Source organism: Pongo abelii, chromosome 4 (assembly GCF_028885655.2).
Source record: "Pongo abelii isolate AG06213 chromosome 4, NHGRI_mPonAbe1-v2.0_pri, whole genome shotgun sequence".
Taxonomy (NCBI): domain Eukaryota; kingdom Metazoa; phylum Chordata; class Mammalia; order Primates; family Hominidae; genus Pongo; species Pongo abelii.
In genome coordinates, this window is record NC_071989.2 from 91,952,737 (window position 1) to 91,973,191 (window position 20,455).

Here is a 20,455-nt window from a genome sequence, read left to right on the forward strand (position 1 = left end):
ATACATGTTTCTTTTTCTAACAGTTGTTTTAAGTCATGTGGGGAAGCACAGATAACAATTTGGTAGGAAAAACAAATAACATTTTTTATACACTTAAATATAATGCCAACAGCAGAAATAATAAAGGGAAACACAAGCATATTTTATAAAATAAATCTGTTTTAAATTTAATGACTTTTTTTTTTTGAGACAGGGTCTTGCTCTGTCACCTCCCAAGCTGGAATGCAGTGGTGTGATCACAGCTCATTGCAGCCAACTTTAACAACTTTTAACAAACATAATAAGTGCAATATAAAGGCAAATAAAATGTGAGAAAACATATTTGCAATACCTCACTTCCTTAATATTTTTGAGCAATGAGACTGAATCTCAGCACTCAATATAAAAAGGGAATCTGAGCTAGGAGTGGTGGCTCATGCCTGTAATCCCAGCACTTTGGGAGGCTGAGGCGGGAGGATCACTTATGGTCAGGAGTACAAGACTAGCCTGGCCAACATGGTGAAACCCTGTTTCTACCAAGAATACAAAAAATTAGTTGGGCATGGTGGCACATGCCTATAATCTCAGCTACTTGGGAGGCTGAGACAGGCGAATTGCTTGAATCCAGGAGGCAAACGTTTCAGTGAGCCGAGATGGCTCCAGTGCACTCCAGCCCTAGATGATGGAGCGAGACTCTGTCTAAAAATTCCTACCCCATCCTTTCAACCAACTAGATTATTTGCCTGTTTATTTTCTGTTTCTCTCCATTACAATATAAGCTGTATGTGAGAAAAGATTTTCAGCTTTTTGATCATTGTAATTTTAGCACTCAAAACACTTCTTACATCTGTCTATCTAAGCTTAATAAAATGTTGTTGAATAAGTACAACTATAAGGTGAAAGGATTCCTGGAAGATTCTGAAGTAGGAAGCACCAAGAATCTGCCTCCCTACCTAGGCAAAAATTGCACTGGCAGAATTTGTCTGATGTAACTATTTTGAAACTCTGGAATCTTTTGAGGGCTGGAAATTTTCAGAGGATGCTTTTTTACAAAAAAATTAAAAAGACCGTCCTAAGACCATATGAAATCTTGAAAAAGAAGAACCAATCTGGAGGACCCACACTTTCTGATTTTAAAACTTACTGCAATGTTACAGTAATCAAAACAGTGTGGTCTGACATGAAGAGAGACATAGAAACAAATGGAATAGAATAAAAAGCTCAGAAATAAAGTTTCACATATATGGTGAGAGGATTTTTGACAAGCGTGCCAAAGCCATTCGATATGGATTGTCAATGGGGAAAGGACAGGTTCTTCAACAAATGTTGCTGGTAGAACTGAATATCCATATATAAAAGAATGAAGTTGAGCGCTTACCTACATCGTATACAAAAATGAACTCAAAATAGATCAAATATAAATCTAAGACCTAAAACTTCAAAACTCTGAGAAGACAAAATAGGGTAAAAATTTCACAACATTAGATTTGGCAATGATTTCTTTGATATGACACGAAGGGCACAGGCAACAAAAGAAAAAATAAGCAAATTGGACTTATAAACATTAAAAAGTTTTGTATATCCAAATACACTACCACAGAATAAAAAGGCAACCCACGGAATGAGAAAATAAATTTGCAAAACATATCTGATAATGAATTAATATCCAGAATATATAGAGAACTTTAAAACTCAACAACAACAAAAACAACTTGATTCAAAAATGGGCAAAGGAATTGAATAGATGTTTTCCCATAGAAGATATACAAACGGCCAATACACACATGAAAAGATGCTCAACATCACTAATAGTTGGGAAAATGCAAGTCAAAACTAAAATGAGATACCATTTTACACTAATTAAGATGACTACTGAAAAAATAAAAACCTAAAAAGCATAAAATAAAAAGTGTTGTAGAGTATGTGCACTCTTGGTGGGGATGTAGAATGCTATAGCTGCTGTGAAAAACAGTATGAAAGTTCCTCCAAAAATTAAAAATAGAATTACCATAGAATCCAGCAATTACATTTCTGGGTATATAACAAAGGAATTGAAAACAGACTCTGAAAGGGATACTTGTGAAGCCATGTTCATAGCAGCATTATTCACAATAGCAAAAACTTAGAACATGTATGTATATATAATATATATAAACATATATACACACATACACACATAAATATACACATACATATAAATATACACACACAACATATGCATACATATATACATACTTACCACAAAGGAATAGTATACTATTTTGCCTTAAAATGGAAGGACAACACAACATACACATACATACATATATAAACAAAGGAATTCTATTTTGCCTTAAAAGGGAAGAACATTCTAACATATGCTACAAAACAAATGAACCTTGAAGACATTATGCTAAGTGAAATAAGCCAGTCTCACAAATAAGGTATGATTCCATTTACATGAGGTACTTAGAGACTTAGAGTAGTCAAAATCACAGAAACAGAAAGTAGGATGGTGGTTGTCAGGGGCTGGGAAGAGGGAGAAATGGGGAATTATTGTTTAATGAGTATGGATGGGGTTTCTGCATTACAAGATAAAGAGAATTATGGAGATGGATGGTCATAATGGTTGCACAACATTATAACTGTATTTAATATCACTAAACTGTACACCTAAAAACATGATTGACATAGTAAATTTCATGTTATGTGCATTTTACCATAATAATTAAATTGAAAATTAAACCCCCAAACCCTGTATAATATGATCCATTTTATGGTTAAACATATACTTAAAGATACTTATTTAGCTCAACAAGTCTTAAAGTACAGACACCAATATGTCATCATTATACCTTTTCATCAATGAGTGTATACTTGCTTATGGGTTACAAAATAATTGAAATTTTAAAACAAAGACTAGAAATTAACTACCTTTCTTCAAACCAAACAACGATAATTGCCAAAGGCTTTTTCTTATCACATAAACAGGAGCAAAGTATTAGATTTTACAGTTTTTATTTTATACACCTTTTTCCATTCTATACCTTTTTAGAAAGATATGTCTATTTTAGACTTTTCAGACTAGAAGTGGAAATCACACAATTGCCAGGGTCTCAAACATATAAATTGTTTTAGAACTATTGAGGCATTTAAGAAAGGTAGAAATACAGTTGCCTAAAGGGGAATAAACAGCAGTTTGCAGTGACATACAGATTGTCATTACACAAACAACTCTAAACAGAGCTGTTTAGAAGGTTCTCAGCTCCTAGGCAGACACAGTTCCCAGGTGTTGTCTCTTCCCTTCTGCCAAGTACTTCTGCTTTGAGCAGGTGTGACTGCATGGTGGGAGGAGGGAAAGAAGTTATGCTTGGAGGAAAGTTATTGCTGGTGGAGCTGATGGGAGTAACTGTCAGGGCACTGGGCAATTAGTAGATCAGAGGGCTACCTGCAGCTCCTCCATATGATAATTAAAAACCACTAAGTACTTTGTTTTTGTTGCACATACTTTTCCTGTCAAACCTGTATAATAAAATAAATAAAATAAAAGTTTACTGTCTAGCTCCCATATAGTATTAAAAATAGTTTATTGTAATTTGGTAACCACAGATAAAACCTGAATCTTCCTTTTAAACTGTTTATAAATTAGACAGCTATGGAAACAGTAGGTCACTTATTTATTCAGCTCTTAGAGTTTGCCACTACTAAAGTATTTATTGCTTTTTAATAATGTATCATTTGTACCATGATTCACAAGTCAATGCATCAGTGCATCAAGTAGACAACAATTTATTAAATAACTTAATGGGTCTATCAAAGGAACACATTTTTAATGATAAAAAGATGTATATACCAGCAGAGTTGTTCTTCATGCATGCATGCATGCATGCATAAAGTCAGAAAAATACATATTAACTGAGTGCTTACTATATGTAAGGTATCACGTTTGGAGCTGGGTATACATTAAGGAACAGAAATATTCTTCCTGCCTTCATCAAGCTTACAGTCTATTGGAAATAAGATAAAAAATAAATGAGCAAATAAATTATTATATAACTATAATTTCTGAAAAGTGTTATATTTAATAATGGTACAGTGATAGAATAATAACAGGGAAATACGATGTGTATGTATGTGTGTGTGTGAGCATGAGTTACTTGGATAAGATGACCAGAGAGAGATACTCCCAGGCTGTGCAGTTTAAGCTGAGGGATGAGTTAGAAACAGAAAATCTGCAACATACAGCAAGAGATACATATAGATAAAAAGTATGTATATATATAATATATAATATATATGTATATATTATATATAATATATAATATATGTATATATTATATATAATATATAATATATATGTATATATTATATATAATATATAATATATATGTATATATTATATATATATATATAGAGAGAGAGAGAGAGAGAAAATAATTTCAAGAAGATCATGAATACTTAAAGACCCCCTACCAATATGAAATAAAAAAGCTAAGGGCAGAAATTTGTGTGTTGCATTATTATTTAGCACATATGTACATGATACAAAATAACAATAAATAACAATAAATAGCATAATAATATTATGTGTAAGAAATGAAGTTAGGTTACTCCATATCTGAGGGGAAAGCATATCTCATATAATAGTAGTAAGAATTATACTAAATAAAGAATGAAAAAAATAAGTAAAATTCCAGTGAAGGCAAATGCAGCATAAAATTATGAAAAATAATATATATTCTACCTACATATCATTTGAAAATGTGTGGCCTGACAGAAAAAATTAACTAGCAAAACAATAAATTAAACAATAAACCATCACTTCCTATCTTCTTATTCATTCCCTTTAGAACCCCAATTCAACCTTTCAGTCCCACCACGATCTATGGATCCCATCACTTTTTGATAGTACTCATTTTATTAGTGCCAGAGATGGGAAAAGAACTTTAGAAACTATCTTAGTTTGAGATTTAATGTTAATTTAAAGATTAAAAATTCAGAATGTAGCTTCAAAAATTAAAAAACACACTACTGTATGTGGCAGTATTTTAGGGAAGCACATCCTTGGAATTCTCTTGAGTTTTTGGCAAGCCTGTTGAATAAATATGTAGGCTACTTGGACGGATTCCAAATGAAACAACTAAAATAATGAAAGGAATGGCTTACAAGGACAGATTAAAGGAAAAAATATGTACGACTTCGGCATGTCAGAAACTAAAAAAGAAACATTATGGTTTACAAATATTTGAAACATGTAAATTTGAGGAAAAACAAGAACTTTGTGTACAAGGTACACAATTACGAGTATATTAAAAGGAGAGATGAAACTATTCTCCCGGTAATAATGTTAATTGTTTTACAGTGAGAACATTTGGACAAATGACCCACGGATGGGCAAGAATTAAAACCGCCAAGCAGACATATTCGACATTCCTAGTAACCTAAACTATGCAGACTTCAAAATACGTAGAGGGCCATCTGAACAACATAAAGTAGGTCAGGGAACAACTGCAGAAATCTTCCTATCTCCCAGCTGTGTTTTAAATTTAGAAGGAATTCTTCCGTGGATTTGGGGCTTTTCTCTGTAAGTGTGCTACAGTGAAAAGATTCCTCGATTTGGATCTATAAGACCTAGTTTTGAGTGCTGATTACTTATTCTATTCTCAGTCCATGTCCTCATCTGTCAACAGGGATAATAAAAACCTCTTAGGTTGTTGTGGGTTTTAAAAGAGCTGTTTCTATGAACACATATTGTATGTACTTAAAAGCACTGCTCTTAGTGAGATACATCAATTATTATTAAGATTGTAATGTGTCAAAAGCTATAGGATGAAGACAGTCGAAGAGAATAATGCCTGAGACTAGGCAATTATATATCTGCATTCTATTTAGAGTAAATCGGCTCTCCTCCAGGACACTGCTTACCTTGCAGCCCTCCTAACTGGATACTGTTTTTCCTCATATAACTTCTGGGTCTGAACATGTGGTACCAGTTCCTTTGCTGCTCCAGGCCACGTCCAGAACATTTTCCCTCCTCTCTCTCTAAAAACGCCCAGTTTTAATTTCATGTCATCTTTGCTCCTCTACCATTCCTTAGTATAAGTACTCCTGATCTCTGAACTACACCCCCTCATTCCTTAAAGATTTCTGTTTTTGGTTTGCTGTCATCCTCCCCAGCATTTCTTGGGGCACAAGATTTTGTGATTTTAATAACCACAAAGATGATTTTTCCAACACCTGGCCATTCGGTGCCAATTTTCTTCCAATCATCATGTCTTCTACCCTCCCTGAAACACAACTTCTATAGCCATACTCTCATGTTTGTAACTACAAAAATTTTAATTACATTGGAATTATTACGATGCCTCCAAAATCTTTTTCCTCCAACCATCACTTCCTGTCTTCTTATTCATTCCCTTTAAAACCCAATTCAACCTTTCAGCCTGACCAGGATCTATAGATGCCATCACTTTTTGATAGTACTCATTTTCTTAGTGCCAGAGATGGAAAAAAAGACTTTAGAAATTATCTTAGTTCGAGATTTCATAAAGCAAAAATGGTGAAATCATTCAGATAAAGCAAAAATGGGTGTAATCAACAGAGAAATTTGTAAGTGGGTAAATACTTCTGGAAATGCATAACCACAGAGACCAGGTTGGGAAAAACACATAAGAAGGATTAGAAATTAGAGTAGTGACCAAGAGTAGGGACAGTAGGAATGAAGGGTGAGGAAAGGTAAAAGCTAGAAAATTCTGGTAAGAGACAGAAACTCGGAGAAATTTAAAATACTGGTAGCTGAGTAATTTCATGTGATGTGAAAATCTAATAAATAGCATTGCCAGTAGGTACTTAAAAATAGAGATGGGAATCATTAATGTTGGGATCTTCCAGGAAGTTTAATATCAGAACGTTAAAAAGGCTACAAGCTCATATGTGAAAGTTTTTAAGGGGATGAATGATGGAGAAGAAACAAGGTTCTGAAGCCACTGAGGAAGTAAAGCATGTTATGAAGGTTAGTAATGGGCTCCAAAGGGGAAAGAAAGTGTTATGTGCTAATGGAAAGAAAGAAAGTGTTAATGTTGAGAAGCAATTTGAAATAGTTTTTGAAAAAGCAAGCAGTATGCCAACCTCTCCTTTTCATCTCTTGAGTCCAAGAACTGGAAAAAAAAAAAAAAAAAAAAGCACAACTATAATTACCTCAAGTAAAGTAGTACAGGAGAAAGGAGTAAAAAATAAGTTGGAATCAGAACATATAGATTCAAATTGAAACTACTCACTCCTTGAATTCCAGGTCATATGACTTTTTTGAATCTCAAGTCCTTATCTGTTAAATTAGATTAAGAATATGTTCTCTGCTTATGTTCCCTAAAGTAGAAATGTTTCCTAAAGTGGAAAATACTTATGTTTCCTAAAGTGGAAAATACTTATGAAATTTTAACCACTGTTTTATTATTTCGGGGGAATAAATATAATAATGCATGTGGAGGTAAATTTCAACAGTTAAACAATTTACAGATATACCAAGGAAGAAAATGATGAGGATGAGCTCATGTTAGATGGCATATGGTATGGTTTGGCTCTGGGTCCCCACCCAAATATCATCCCAAATTGCAATCCCCATGTGTTGAGGGAGGGACCTGCAATCCCCAAGTGTCCAGGGAGGGAGGTGACTGAATCATGGAGGTGGTTTCCCCCGTGCTGTTCTTGAATAGTGAGTAAGTTCTCAGGAGATTAGATGGTTTTATAAGTGTTTGGAAGTTCCTCCTTCCCTATTCTCTCTCTTGCTGCCATGTGAAGAAGGTCCTTGCTTCCCCTTTGGCTTCCACCATGATTGTAAATTCCTGAGGCCTCTCCAGCCATGTGGAACTGTGAGTCAATCAAATTAAACCTCCATCCTTTATAAATTACCCAGTCTCGGGTATTTCTTTTCTTTTTTTTTTTTTTTCAGACGGAATCTCTCTCTGTCACCAAGCTGAAGTGCAGTGGCATGATCTCGGCTCACTGCAACTTCTGTCTCCCAGGTTCAAGCAATTCTGCTGCCTCAGCCTCCTGAGTAGCTGGGACTACGGGCGCACACCACCACGCCCAGCTAATTTTTGTATTTTTAGTAGAGAAAGGGTTTCATCACGTTGGCCAGGATGGTCTCGATCTCTTGACCTTGTGATCCGCCCACTTCAGTCTCCCAAAGTGCTGGGATTACAGGCATGCGCCACTGCGCCCAGCCTTCCAGTATTCCTTTATAGCAGTGTGAAAATGGAATAATACAGCATAATTCTCATTGTTTTGTAAAATACTTAAAATTAATCCAGTTTGAGGTTTTTTTTTTTAAAAAAAACCATATTTTGGTTGAATAATTCTTCACATAAACCAGAAAAAAAATATTCTAATTGATGTAATTTGAGATTATTTGGTGCTTCTGTTTGGCTAAAACTTCTTAATGGGGTTATGTGGAAATAAAATTAAATGAGGATGAGATGTAAGGCAAATTAAATATCTTCATTACACTAGGAGAAATAAAAACCTTGTTAACTTCTAAAGTCACTTTGTACTATATGATGTATCTGAAAATTACAGAGAAAGCATGCTTCCACACATCACACTGAATAGCAATGAAACAATGTAGAGGAGCAATGAAATCCTAGAAAATTAAAATAAATCAAAAAATTGTGCTGAAATCAAACTAAATGGCAAGATTTAAAGAAAATGTATTTCAAACCACTTCCCAAGTACTCATCTTCTTACCAATGATGCATTCTAACACATTAACACTTTCTGACCAAATGAATGAGCATACTCCTTTATTTCTGAATGTGAAAAAAGAACTTTACACTTTACCAACCTAAATTTGAAAATTTTAAATTATTGTCCCAAGAGAGTAAGTATAATTTAATCCTTCTAAAATAACTACTAGTTAAATAATGGTTAGACATAATGTGTGTGTTTTACAAATAATAAAATCATTTAACAAAATATTTCCATGATACACAAGATGTGTCACTCACTGAGACAGAGCATCGTCTAATAGTTAAGAGGACAAGCTCTAGATCCTAATTTTAACATGCTACTTAGTAGCTCTATGATCTCTATATCTCCATTTTCTCATTTATATTTCAATAATAATAGCACCTGCCTCAATAGTTTTGAGAATTAAAGATGATAATTAGAACAGTGGAACACATAGTATGCAGTCAATACATGTTAGACTTGAAAGATATTAGAAAGAATGTACCTTGTTAACTTATCTAAGACTCTTAATGCTGACATGATGGTTGTCCCTAAGTAATGAAAAGAAAGCGAAAAAAATAAAAACACAGAATGATGCCTGAAAAATTACTGTTTCTAGGCCAAAATCAAATTTAGTCAGAAATGTCAGAACCTTGCACCTAAAAAAGGGAACACTTAGAAGCAGCTTTTCTTTTAATTGAAGGTTCATAACAAACACAGTTAAGTACTTTATATCCTGCCTGCACTTGAATATTATATTATCAACAATGCTCTTGCAGGAGTGTTGAGAAATATTTTCAAAGTAGGCTCAGTCTACAACACACATTATAAAGAATAGTTATGTAAGAAAGTGAGAAACACAGCTTTTGAAGTTCCTGAAACTACTTTGACCTATTTTTATATATAAGAGACACACTGCTGTTTAAAATGTGCAAGTACTTTTACAGGCAAACTGATGGGAGTGGGTAGCTACATTCAATTCAGTATATATTAAGTGTCTGTTTGGGTCTTCTTGTTTGTTTTGCCTGGTACTATTCTACGCCCTAGCTCAGTAGAAAGCACAAAACATGAAACAAGAACTTGGCATATAAACATTAAAGCACTGTGAATGGTAATTTGGTTTTTGTTTATCTGTAAACAACATTCCAGAAAAGTTAGTGTTTATAATACAGAAGTTAAACTATAGAAAGATAAACAGAAAAAATAGCATAGTTCAAATTAAAGTTCATACAGTATTTGAAAAGAAAATGTGATAAAAAGAGTGCAGCAGAGGCCGGCGCGGTGGCTCACGCCTGTAATCCCAGCACTTTGGGAGGCCGAGGCGGGTGGATCACGAGGTCAGGAGATTGAGACCACCCTGGCTAACACGGTGAAACCCCGTCTCTACTAAAAATACAAAAAATTAGCCAAGCGTGGTGGCGGGCGCCTGTAGTCCCAGCTCCTCGGGAGGCTGAGGCAGAATGGTGTGAACCCGGGAGGCGGAGCTTGCAGTGAGCTGAGATCGCGCCACTGCACTCCAGCCTGGGCAGCTAGACTCCGTCTCAAAAAAAAATAAATAAATAAAAAAAGAGTGCAGCAGAGATGTGAGCACAGACCTAAGGCTCAAGTCTGTAGGTGGAAGACTGCTCTACATTACAGATAGGGATTTGTCTATTTATTTCAAATAAAAAATATTCTCCAATGTTTCCACTCAATTGTTTTGGACTTTCCTGATTGTGTCATGAGCCCATTTCATCCTGGCTGACCTCAAATAATCCCCAGAATCAGTAAAATCGAAATGGTTCCCCTGACCTAAAGTACAAGAGGGGATTTAAAGGATTATTTTGCATTCCAAAATATACCACTTTGTTAAATACCAAGCACAAACCTTAAGGAATGCATGGTGGCCTAAACCCATTTAGAGATTATCATCTTCAAATCAAGCACATATCATCTAACAAGAGATTAAAACCTTGGTCTTCCCATTTATGAAATATTATATCATATTAAATTATTTTAAGAGATCAATCATTTTGATACAAACCTGTTTTAGAAAAGAGAAAAGGCAAAGCTAAGTCAATCTTCTTTCTCCATAGTAACAATCACATTCAAAAGTGCTTTAGTGCTTAAAAAGCCATCACCTAAATTCTTATACTTAAATCCTCCATTCTAAGTCACACACTATAAATCTGAACAATTCCTACACAGTTACTATCACTATAATAATGCATATTTTAAAACAAAATAGCAGCACATTTTCTAAAATATAACCAAATAATTGCAGGACATTTTATCTACATTGTAAGGTGTACTTCGCTTTTACAAAATTCAGTTTTGTGTCTTCTAAAACTTTATTACCTTAGAAGAAAAATAATCTAAAAATACCAACATTTTATTTGACACAATGGGAAAAGAAAAGTCTTAAGTACATTGTTCAGATATCTAGCTATTTCACCATTAAGCAGGTTCTCAAGCTTAAATATTTTTGACCAAACCTTTTTTTAAATAATGTGTACATTTCACTGCATTTGCACCCAAAAAATGTTGAACATCTTGCAATGAGGCTTTCTCTAGGTTGCAAAACCAGCATTAGCACCAGTTATTGCATTCTCTTATATGGTGATACACTTACCACCCACCACCCCAAACCCTCCCAACTGCATGTTCCCAGTTTTTTGTACTGCAAAGTATCATTGCTTTTACATATACTATTAGAGTCTCCTCTTTGTCTAAAAGTTGGCATGTTTTACTGCTCTGATTAAGCCTGACCTATTACCTCATATGTTTCTCACTTTCTGGATTCAGTTTATAGAGGGCCTAGAAACTTGAAAGACAAGAGAAGTAAGCTTTTCTATGATACATGATCTAAGACCTAACTATGACATCTATTTTTGTGGTCAGAAGTTTCTGATTCTTTCTCCTAGGTTCTCAGCTATGTGATATGTGGATGTAGCTTCAAGGCAAGTGGCTTCTTCACAAGTGAAGTGGATATAAATTACTGTATACTTGATAGCTTTAGGCAGGACAGTGTGATCAAATCAAGATGTAAAATCTTGAGTTGCTCCATGATTTAGATCCCAATTTATTTCCACTTATGTTTTAAACTTCAGGTTTGGTAGGCAGAGGTTTGACATTATCATCTTCCTTTTCTTTCCTCACAAAAAGATGTTACAAGTTTCACAATGTTTCAAAGGTTTGCAATCTTTTAATAATGATGACAAAATATCATTACCAATTTCACAGTAGATGTTGTGTCCTATTTGCCATATACCAAGGAAATGAGGGAGGAGGGGAGAGGAGGAGAAAGAGATGGAATGAAGGAGAGAGAAATTTTTATCTTAGGAGAACTCTGAGACAGAAAGAATGCCACTGGAAACCGACTGTTTGGCACAATGTCAGTGACTGTATAAAAAAGCTCCTTAAAAGGGTGTAATGGTGAATCTGTAACATAGTTTTAAGGGCTACATCAGCAGATGCTGGAACTAAAAGTTATCAGTTAAAGGTCAATTGAAATCAAAATAAAGTAGTTCAAGTCCCTGACAGCAGTTGATGCAGAGGAGTCACATATATAGAAATTAATAACTGGATTAAATGGGGTGTAACAAAGCTTTATTTATCATGACATTTGTCTCTTTTGGCCACATGACTTGTTTTATGTAAACTCTTGCAAGATCTAAAACACATACACTTTACCATAATGACAAAAAGAGTAAATAAAAGCATTCATCTCTTTCCAGTGCAGTAGATGCATAGGAATAAATAGTTGAGTGTGTATGTCTGTGTAAATCAATATAACAGAATTGCTATTTATGAAACTTATAGTTCATATGAAGAATAAGCTTAGAAATCATGGTATAAATTTCATTAATAATTGTTTTACTACAAACACCTCATAGCTCTCTGTGTTTTTCCTTGTAAGGTACTTAGAAGACTCCCTCTAAAGTAATAGTTCAAACTAAGTGTGCACTTGAATGTCTGTGTTTCCAAGTTAAAATCCTATGGTAGAAGGACTCTACCTTACAATGCCCTCTTTTTTCTTCCTCACGGAAGCACTGAAAACTAACTAATAACATTAGTTTCGTAAAGAGGAGAAAGTTACTTTATGTGGATCTGCAGATTCACATTTATGACTTTACTTCTTTTATTTTTCCTTTTATTTTTTTTTCCTTTAAAAGATCTTCGTTGATTATCCTGACATCTGCTGGTGAGGGCACAGTTGATTCTAGTCTACTTTTCCCTTCAACAACTTGCTCAAATCAAAGATTTTTAGGGGTATTTTCAGTGACAAGTGGTAATACATTCAGTTTAAGTATTTATAGTACTTAAATTCTTGCTGTATCACATAGGAAACCATGAGAAACATTTTAATAATTACTTCACACTGGCAGCCATTTGACTCTGTCTATAAATACATGTTTGCTTTGATTAAGCAAACGACATTATAATCATTACATGGACTATGATAAAAATAAAGAAATCATTTTAGAGGTATATTTATATAGTCTATAACTATAGAACATCTAAAGAAGATGCTAAGCGTCTTCCTTAAAACACAGAGAAGAACTGAATAATAGGAATGGCTTAGCTTTGGTTTTCTGCTTTTTAAAATAATAATGTTAATTTTCAACCTACTTAGCAAATAAAAAGTAAATGATTAACTATGATAGAAGCCATAACACTCAACACATATTTGCAAAATTTGCTATTTTTTACTCAGTATCTAAATTTTATGATTTACTTCTGACTTGAACTGAGTTCTGAGGCCTGCACTGTTTCTTTGGCAGAGATACAATGAACCTATTACATCATAATCTTACTCAAAGCTATTGCACCTGCAAGTGTGTGCAGTAAACAACAAATATCAGTTACTTTTTTAGGCTTCAAGAAACTTTCAAAGGAGGCAACTTTTAAAAAATTATACACAAATGACAACATACACAGTTCATCCCATTATGCAAAATCCTTCAAAAATGAGAAGTTTTACCTAATCAAAACTTTATCTTGAAATTAATAAAATAGCTGGTACTACTAATTTAACTCTAAAAACTGTCAAGCTTATATTTTTAATGGTATTGAGTAACCATGCTACTTTATTTTAGTCATGTATATCTTATTCCTTCCCTTTACATTGCTATAATTTTATGAGAAGAAAAAAATCACATGTATTTAGAGAGAAAAGCAAACTTTATTAAATATTTATTTAAAATACCCTAGATTTTGAATACATGATTTATATGAACACTGATGTCAATATATTTGAGAAAATTATAACATAGTTTTAATTTAGAAAAGTGTTCAGAAATACAATACATTTGCCAACTTTTGAAGATTTTTTCAACTTCAAGATCAAAGAAGGAAAAATAGACCATCTCAATTTTTTCCTGATTTTTTAAAATTATTTTAAGTCTTTTCCCAAAACCATATACATTTAAAACAAATACATTTTAATTCTAAGGAAACATTTCAGGAAAAATCAGAAAAACATTTTCAGAACCAGAAGAAAAAATTGTGTGTTGTATCACCACAGTGGCCAAAATATTGCATTATTGTCAAACTTTCACATGATAATACTTTATTTTCACTTAATTCTTATTTTAATTTGATATTTCAGAATTATTTTTGTATGTTTTACCTTGACTCTGAAGTTAGCATTTATTTTTAAGGTATAAAATTTAATGGTCAGGTAAATTCGGCAATGAAGACATCAATGTGTAATAATAATATAATAAGATAAAAGAAACTCCTTATTTCTGTATAAATATAACTATACTAATCATAAAAGATTAGTGTTCTTATCTGGAGTGAGACTGTTCAGGTATTAATTTATTCTCATGTAAAATTAACTAAAAATCGCCATTGATTAAAAAAAGAAAATGCAAATGCCAATGATTCATAGTATTTAGGACATGTCTAGACATTTTTAGACAGTGCCATTTGCTTAAAGACTTCAGGCACAAACTGCAGGCACAGGGACAGATTGCATAAGATATCACGTGCTTGCTGCAACTGTATGCATGTTATTGAATTTTTTAGAGCAACCCATACCATGAATAATTTAATAGTTAATAAAATATTCAATCTGACTGATCCATTGGTTTAATTTTAAAATAAAGACGACTAATAAAAGGAGTTACATATCCTTATCAAATCCCAGGCATTAATGCAAGTAAATTGCACCCCATACGTAGGGAAAGCACCAATTTCTAAGAGACATGAGATTAATGATTGGGGGCGGCAAGGAGTGCAAGGAAAATTGTGTTAGCACTGGCTTCAATAAGTTTGCCCGAAGTTTAATTGTTTGGAGCTGTCACGGAAGCTGTACTGTGCCTTCTGCAGAGGTGAGGGAGAAAAAATTAGAGAGGTGCAAGTTTTAACAGAAAGGGCTAATGCAAAATGGTCTATTTCTTTTTCCTAAAGCCTTTCCCCTGTCCTCACAGGCTAGCTGGGGGAAAAAGGGAGAAATCTCCTGAAGAATATGGAGTATCCAGCTTCCCGAGCATTGTCTAAGAGAACCAGGAAGGAGAGTCCAGGCAACATCTCCATGGTTGGCTTGTCTGGCGGAGTAAGCTGTGCCCTCGGCGCGGGTGTCTTCAGGAGACAGAGCTCCTGGCTGCAGCGAGCCGGGACTTGCCGCGCCCCGGGGCTCCCGCAATCAGACCCAGCCAGGCAAGCGCGGCCACATAGGCTAGACGCACTATCTTCTCCTCTACCCCGCGCCGCCCTCCACCTCGGAGCGGGGACGTACGGTGGTGGCGGTGACACAATGCGAGTGAGTGGGTGAGTGTGTTTTCGTGTTTGGGGTGGAAACGTAGGCGGAGAAGAGAAGGAGGAGAGGGGAGTGCCTGCAGTCCTTCCCCCTTCCCTTCCTGCTAAGAGATCAAAGTGCAGAGGAAATCCAGACGGGAAATGAGAGAAAGGAAAAACAGCAGCCGTGGAAGCACTCTCTTTTTTATATCGCTGGAGACTCGGCCGAGCAACTACTGAAACCATTACCATTTCTTAACCTTTAGTGGAGTGGCTGCCTCTACCTATAACTGGAAGGGCACTTTGTAAACGCAGGCGAGGCACACACCTACACACACGCCTACAGGCTAGGGGAAAATAACCACATCCTGGGGGACGGAGAGAGGCCCAGGCAAGGCGCGGCCATGGATCTCTACTGCCAGAGCTGCGAGGGCATCTGGCCAGCAACACCCGGCTTCTTGGGCGAACAGTCGCCCAACAGTCCACAATTTTCCTGCGACTCAAATAGCTGGATAGGTGCATGGATGGATGGTGCAGAATATTCATACTGTGTCTAATCTCAAGTGGATTGGAGTCGACGCATTTTTAAATCCATCTACCTTTTTTAGAGGCACAGCATTTAAAACCCTGTAGTTCACTCAGCTCTCCACTTGAAGCTGTCTGCAGAGGATTCTATTATCCGCGGATCCCTCATAAGGGGCCGCCCGCATCTGTGAGCGCAGGAGTGGCACAGCTCCCCCAGGCACAGCTCCCACTCGCCTCCCCAAACACCCTGCTGCCCTCGCTGCCCTTTTCCGGCGACAACTTCAGCCCCGGCCGGCGGCGAGACCCAGGTCAGCACAAGGGTTTGTATGGACAAGCTGCACCTCGCAGGGGACCTGGAAGTCGCCTAAACTACTCAGCAGGACACTCGTCGAAGTCCTGCGTTTTCTTTTAAATGCTTTTTTCTTTTTAATTTAATTTGATTTTTATTTTTCTGTTTTTATTTTTTCGCGCAATTCACAGAAGGCATCACCCTACAAGCTCTTACAACTTTTCCGCTCCTGGGCGGGGACGCGAGGGGTGGCTTGCCCCGCAGTATTCCCCTTTACCAAGAGTTAACACTGGTACCCGGAGGGGGTGCGCAGCTAAGCTCCAGGCCCCTGGGGTCAGACTAGGAGAGGCGGGTTCCTGGGGTTTGCTGTAATCGATGCTGCGCGTCTGGAATGGGGAGGCAGGAGAAAGCTGAAGTGACCTGTCAGACTCCTCTCCACCTCACCCGCGGCCAAAACGCCCAGCGCCGGGTCTGGGTTTGCGAACGGCTCAGCCCAGGCCCTGCGCCAGAGCACCGCACCCGGGGGCGGACGGCCCTGCAGCTCCCCAGCCTCTTCCCGCATCAACTAGCTGACGCCCGGGCGCACTGGCTTCCCCCGCTCCCGCCCCCACGAAAGCCCTGCCCGGCGTCTGCAGTCAGCATCGCCCGCACTGCCTAGGGAGGGTTTGCGCCGAGACCCAGTGGCCGAGTGAGCCACGGAGTCGCTGGTCCCGGAGGCATTATCTTCTACCGCTCCCCACCGTCCTCCTCTTTCCTGTATCTCATCCCGGTACCCCGCACCCTTCTCCCCGCTGGGCCCCGCGCACTCTGCTCAGACTTTGCAAGCACTTTCTCGGGGCACCCAGGACTCGACGCCTCCTCCGCGCTGCCAGCGGCGCTCGCCACCCTTGGCACGCCCGAGGGACCGCCTCCGGCCCTCTGCGCGGCGTTTCCCAGGGGACTCCCAGCCCATCCCTCACCCAGCGGCCCGGGTCCCGACGCCTCACCTTTGCCGAACTGGGGGACACCGAGGCTGAGCCCGACCAAGAGCCAGACGGCTACCGAGCGCTTCATGATCCCGTCTGCCGGACGTGACCCCGGCTGGTCAGGGGTCGTCGCGGAGGGCAGGGTAGCCGAGGTAGCACCGCAGGGCAGCAGCAGACTCCGCCCCTACTAAAGAATTCAAGAAGACGTTCTCTTTCCGCAGCGCTTTCTTAAACAAATTCTGGGAGAGGGCGAGAGTGGTGACTAAAGAGAGGAACCTTTCCTCCCCTTTTGCCTGCGCTCCGGCGCGCGGAGGTGGGTGAGCTCGGGCGAGCCGCCGGCGGGCTGAGCTCTCCGCTGCGGGTGGGTCCCGGCAGAGTCGCGGCGGGCGGGGCGCGGGCTCCCGCGGCCGACCCGGGTCTCCTTCGCGGGTAGGCAGACCCACCGGCAGAAGGACGGACCGGGCGGTCGGCTCTCGCTGTTCTCCGCGCCGCGGCTGCGGGTCTTCTGACTTGGAGAACAATGAAGCGTGAGCTGGAGGGGAGCGAGCGGGCCGCCGGGAGCGCACTGTGTACAAACAGAGGCGGCGTGCGTGTGAGTCTGAGCCTGGCAGGCGCGCTCCCCACTCCCCCGGTGCCCGCCCTCTTATTCACTCCCCGGGTCTCCCCCTCCTCTCTCTCTCTTTTGCTCTCTCTCTCTTTTGCTCTCTCTCTCTCTCTTTTGCTCTCTCTCTCTTTCCTCCCTCCTCCTCTCCTCTTTCAGCTCCTTCTGCTGTAAGAGAAAAGGGAGACAACTGCAGCCACACCCTAGCACCTAGCACCTGCCACCACCTCTGAAGTTCCGCATTGCTTGTACCTTCTCCGCACATGCTGGAGACTGTGGGGTTAAGAGCTGCACCCTTTCTGCCTGAGAGTCCCTTGGATTCCAGCACTGACTTTATAATTAACCACGTTAAGGATTCCCCTGAACTTCCTTTCTCAGTATAACCAGGAAAAGAAGTTAAGAGATTTTGAAAAGTGACTCTTGGGGCACAAAACTGCATGAGAGACAGAACCCTGCAAAGTGAATTGCCCCGTATTTCTCAGGAACTGCAACGTAGGCAGCAACCAGACCCTAATCAGCTAAGACAGGGCTGCTCTGCTGTTCTGTCTACAATTTAGTTAGCTCCAGGGCTGGGGAGAGAGGGTTGTGGGCTCATCTGTTCACCGGGGCAAAAGGGTGGAAGTGAGTAGGAGACATGCATCTCGTTAAGCAGGACATCTGTTTCAGAGAAGAAATGGGGCAAGTTTGGGAACGGTGCAAGAACACAAAGGCAAGGACAGACTCTTGAAGCATCACTAAGGTGGATTAAATTTTCTTTCTATCCGCCAAAATAAATGGACTGGGTTTTGCAGTGGAAGTGATTGAACCAAAAATACAGCTCATGGCTTACAATTGTGCTTTCTTCTCTGTTTTTCGGTTAGAATGATTGCTTACTGTACATGGATCCAATTCCAGCAGTTACAGGTACCAAAATGAAACAGGCCTTCTTTTTTCTTTTTTTTTTTTTTTTTTTTTTTTTTTGGTCTCCTAGAGAGGGAGGTAGGGAGAAACACAGAAACACAGAGCTAGAGAAATTGAAAGAGAAACATTCTGGAAGGCAAAGAGTTGAAAGGTGAATCTACTAAGAAAAGAATAACAGAGTGCAATTAGCAATGAAACTGTATCTCCGTCTGCCTCCTTGAGTCCTTTAAACTTAAATTTCTACCTTCCTTTTGAAATTTTAAGTGAAATGAAGAATGCGAGGTGAATGGAACCATAATGCTGAATACTGCTAGGGAGGGTTTAAGGTATTGTATCACTGACAAACAAACAACAACGGAAAAAAGAAAGAAAGAAAGAAAGAAAAAAAAGAACACCTTTCAGAAAGGGTTTGTTCATATCTCACGATCGGTGGGAGGGTTAAAACACATTTTTTAAAAAATCACCTTGCTAAGAGAATAAGAGAGATTCATTTATTTACTATTTATATGCCTAAAGTCACAGATGTTAGAATAAGACAGTATTGTCCAGAGTTGTAGCAAAGATGTTTCAAGCAATCAAATTCTAATTTTCTGGTGCATCATCATTACTTCCTTTTGAAAGTATGTTTTCAGTCACCCTGTGGCATGTTCATCCTAAAATACACTTTAACTTTTGAAATGAGATGTCTAATATTAGTTTTAGGTATTATTTCTAAAGGATAGTACTAAATCCTAAAAATGTAAAGTTGGAAACCAGTCTCCCTGTGATGCGATATTTAAGGGAAAAAAAAGAGTGGGTTAAGAATTTTGTGTAGTTTTGTATTTTATTCCCTGTTTATTTCCACTTTTTTGATAGTACTTGACCTTAATGAGCATATTAAGAAGTTAAATTATTTTTGCCAACAGTGTGTGTTTCTAAACATGTATCTTTCTTTTAATTTAAAGAAGGGTTTTTAAAAACTCTAGTGGGCATAAAAGTACATTACAATGCACATTCTATGCCCAAATACTTGGTGCGGGGACGGTAAATGACATTCTGTATTACCTGATAGACAACTTATGAAAGATGTTGCCAGTTTAATATCTCTGCTTTCTCAAGTCTCATTTCCAATAAAAAATTGATAGTCTTAAATCCATAGCTCCATATTCATAATCATCCCCTCTTTTTTAACCACTTATTGATAATGATCATCTACCAATAAGCCTTTCATTTTGAAGATTCTAGGCACTTTACCTAATTTACCTTGATAGGACTCATTTCACTCTTACTGCACTCACACATAGCCTCTTCAGAAGTGGAATATAAGATATGTTAGAAGACCGCAGAAATTGAATTATTTAAAATAAAATAAAATTTAAAAAGTAAAAGGATGAAATTCTATTGTGAAGCTTTTACTTCACACGAAGTACTAAGGGACCTTTACTAATCACTGTGATCCAGCCTACAGTTTTATAGCTTCTCCTAATAGGAGCCTACAGTGCCAAAAATGAATCTGCACATCACTCAAAGACAGTGCTTTTCAAGTTATTTTCTGCAGGCCTCTTTTTCCCCAAGATGTTAATAGGTTTCTGGGAGGAAAAAATCCATGGTAAAATAATTTGGGGAGACATTGCATATCAAAGCAGCCTCTTAAGAGATTCATGGTGAATGTTAGTATATTAAATACTTTGAAAGTTCCTGTGGTTAAGAATTTTTTCCAAAAATATTTAATTCAGCATTTTGCAGACTTTCTCTTTTGTACTATGACAAACTTTTTCTTAGAACACCTGT

The 20,455-nt window shown here is 37.9% G+C and overlaps 1 protein-coding gene across 6 annotated transcripts in view; it reads right to left on the reverse strand.

The window, feature by feature from the left end:
* Window positions 1–17,779, reverse strand: part of EDIL3 (EGF like repeats and discoidin domains 3) — a 447,876-nt gene extending 430,097 nt beyond the window's left edge. For 2 of the 6 annotated variants that reach the window (XM_054555108.2, XM_063723894.1), the window contains exon 1: window positions 17,206–17,336. In XM_054555108.2, coding sequence (XP_054411083.1) covers window positions 17,206–17,272 — 67 coding nt within the window. In that variant the 5' untranslated portion in view covers window positions 17,273–17,336. 6 annotated transcript variants of the gene reach the window in all.
* Between the last annotated feature and the right edge of the window lie 2,676 nt (window positions 17,780–20,455).